The sequence below is a fragment of the Mandrillus leucophaeus genome, unplaced genomic scaffold (assembly GCF_000951045.1).
Source record: "Mandrillus leucophaeus isolate KB7577 unplaced genomic scaffold, Mleu.le_1.0 Scaffold3, whole genome shotgun sequence".
Taxonomy (NCBI): Eukaryota; Metazoa; Chordata; class Mammalia; order Primates; family Cercopithecidae; genus Mandrillus; species Mandrillus leucophaeus.
In genome coordinates, this window is record NW_012103142.1 from 12,077,728 (window position 1) to 12,080,834 (window position 3,107).

Below are 3,107 nucleotides of genomic sequence, written 5' to 3' on the forward strand. Positions count from 1 at the left end.
AAAAAAAAAAAAAAAAAAAAAAAAATTTCATTTTTAAAAGAGAGGATTTTAATGCTGTAGGGGAATGACAGGGTTGAGAGATGTCAGATTCACTCTAAAAGTCTTGCAAGGACTGAAGAGTAAAAGCTTCCACCATATGCCATTCCTCGTCGCACTTCTAACAGCATCATCACCTCTTCACCTATCCCCCATCCTGTGACCAGACCAACCAAGCCAGCTCGACCTGATCCCTTTAGCTTTTCCCAACCCCATGCTTACCTCCCTGAGTTTTTACTCCTGTTCTAGTCACCATAACACCCAGCCCTGATAGGAATCTTACACAAAGACAGTTTTAAGAACTTAATGGGAAAAGTTACCTGAAACAGCGATGGCTCAGTGCTCTGCGTACACAGGTGAAGGGGCCCCAGAGCCCAGTAAAGAAAGCCATGGGATCCCAAGATAGATCCTGCAGGAAAAATGAGAGGGGGAAAAATTGGTTTCTAAGTCACAGCCCTTAGAGCCAGTTTTCTTTGGGGACTTGTGTGGGAGATGGCACTTCCAGCACAAGATCATTAGTCACAAAATATAAATCTTGGTGGTTAAAGGATACACAGATGATTAGACAGAGCTCTAGCTCCGATTTTGCTGATTCACGTTCTAACTCTGGGGTTGGAGAGGTGGCATGGCCCACAACAGCTTCTGCTATAAAAAAAATACAGCAGCACAGAGAATGCCTTCCTTATTATATCACTTCTACAGGCAGGAGGAAAATATGAACCCTTGGTTATAAATCCAGCCAGGGACTACTTCTCGAGTCCTCCACAGAGGAAAAACTGCACACTATTGCCCTTGTTGATACTCATGCGCCTTCTGAAACCAGTACTTTAACTCCCTAAAAGAAAGTAAAGTATCTAAGCAGCCACTCAAGTTGTCTGTCACTACATCACCTTTCCCCCAAATGTAAAGGCCAGAACACCTGTACAGCTCAAGGCCAGCAAAGCAAAGCCAAAGGCTGCTCTTGCCAAGTCAAAGACCAAAGTCTCTATTTGGGTCAGTCTCCCAAACAACACTGTAAAATGGAAAACTGACCTACACCATACTACAGCTGAAAGTGGGCTTTGGGAAACCAAGTTGAAGAGTTAGTTGAAAGAGCAAACACCAACCCAAGACTTGTGGCTCCAGTTTTCAGAATCTCAACCCTGTTGCTCTCTAGCACTAACAAACATAGAGGCTGCCAGCGCCCTGAAACACCAGAACATCACTTCAGAGAGTGCTTCAGAAAGGCCTGTAGCCAGCTGCAAAACACACCTGTTTTTCCACCCAAATGTTTGGCTGCAGAGGTGCCCATTCAAGAGGTCTGCCGAGAAAAGCCTCTACACTGTAGTATTTACACACAGTTTTGCTTTGCACAAGTTCAAACCACCTCAGATAAGACTTTATTTAATAAGAATGTTGGGGTGGGGGGCAGAGGAATCCACTCTTCCCCAGGAATACCTAGACACTCCATAAATACTTTTTTTTTTCTTTCCTTGAGACAGAGTCTTGCTCTGTCACCCATGCTGGAATGCAGTGGTACAATCGCAGCTCACTGCAGTCCTGAACTCCCCAAGCTCAGGTGATCCTCCCACCTCAGCCTCCCGAATAGTCAGGACCACAGACACGCACCAGGATGCCAGGCTAATTTTTTGGGGTTTTTTCTCAGAGATGATGGTCTCACTTTGTTGTCCAGGTTGGCCTTGAACTCCTGAGTACTCCTGAGTTAATTTAATCCTCCCGCCTCAGCCCCCCAAAGTGCTGGGATTATGGGTGTGAGTCACCCACCACAACTGGCCTTTAAATGCTTATTAACTACAATTTAGCCTCAAATCCCAAACTTACTCCCAAATGTTTTCCTTAAGACAACCCATGAAGCATTAGCCAAAATGTAATTATGATTAGAAAAATTAAATGCAAAAGAAGGCAGCTAATGTATGCAACTACTCACATCTGACACACAGAGAATCACAGACTACCAAATGAGACCAGCTTTACTTTTACTGGTGAGGTAACCCTGGACAAGTAACCAAACTGCTGAGCTTTGGTTTCCCATTTGTAACACAGGGATACTAACAGTATCTTCCCCCAAGGTAGTTATGAGGATTCAATTAGATAAGCCATGCAAAGCACTTAGCATAGTGCCTGGCACTCCTTACCAGCTAATAAGCTATCATCATCATCATGTCATATATCATTTTAAAGATTAGAAAATTGATACACAGGCAGATTAAGTGACTTGTGTAGAATCCCACAATTAGTCAAGGGCAGAACCAGAACTGGATCCAGGTTCAGTCCAAGGGCGTTCCAACCGCACTCCGCAGCCTCGCTCTGCTATACCAAAACTCATTTCACACGAGAGCCCTGGGTGTCAAGCAGCTTTAAGGGTCATTTGGCCTCTTTCTGTGTTCTTTGTTTATGAACACTTATCAAATGGTTACAATGTGTCAGGCAGCAGGCTAAGTGTCTTACATACCATCTCATTTAAACTTCATGGTCGGGCACAGTGGCTCACACCTGTAATCCCAGCTGAGGTGGGCAGATCACCTGAGGTCAGGAATCTGAGATCAGCCTGACTAACATGGAGAAACCCCATCTCTACTAAAAATACAAAATTAGCCAGGCATGGTGGCACAACTCTGTAATCCCAGCTACTCAGGAAGCTGAGGCAGGAGAATCGCTGGAACCCTGGAGGTGGAAGTTGTGGCGAGCTGAGATTGCATCATTGCACTCCAGCCTGGGCGACAAGAGCAAAACTCTATCTCAAAAAAATAAATAAATAAAATAAACCTCAAAAAACTCTATGAAATGGGTACAATTATTATTAGCCTCATTGTTATACACAAAGAAATAAAGCCCAGAGAGGTTAAATAACTTGCCCAAGGTCACATGGCTAGGAGTGACCAGGCTGAAATATGAACCCCAGTTGTGGGCTTCCTAAACCCATGTTCTTACTCAACAGAGTAAACACGGCAACTTTAATTTAAATATTAATAGTTTACAACTATTAAATCATTCTTGTTCCATCAAGAATACTGACGTCAGCTGGGCGCAGTGGTGCATGCCTATAATCCCAGCACTTTGGGAGGCCAAGG

General features: G+C 44.1%; 1 protein-coding gene across 3 annotated transcripts in view; it reads right to left on the reverse strand.

Annotated features, from left to right (window-relative positions):
- MRPL14 (mitochondrial ribosomal protein L14) overlaps positions 1-3,107 on the reverse strand; it is a 13,916-nt gene that overhangs the window by 2,557 nt on the left and 8,252 nt on the right. For all 3 annotated transcript variants that reach the window (XM_011986820.1, XM_011986818.1, XM_011986821.1), the window contains exon 2: positions 357-445. In XM_011986820.1, coding sequence (XP_011842210.1) covers positions 357-427 — 71 coding nt within the window. In that variant the 5' untranslated portion in view covers positions 428-445. The remainder of the gene's footprint in view (positions 1-356; positions 446-3,107) is intronic.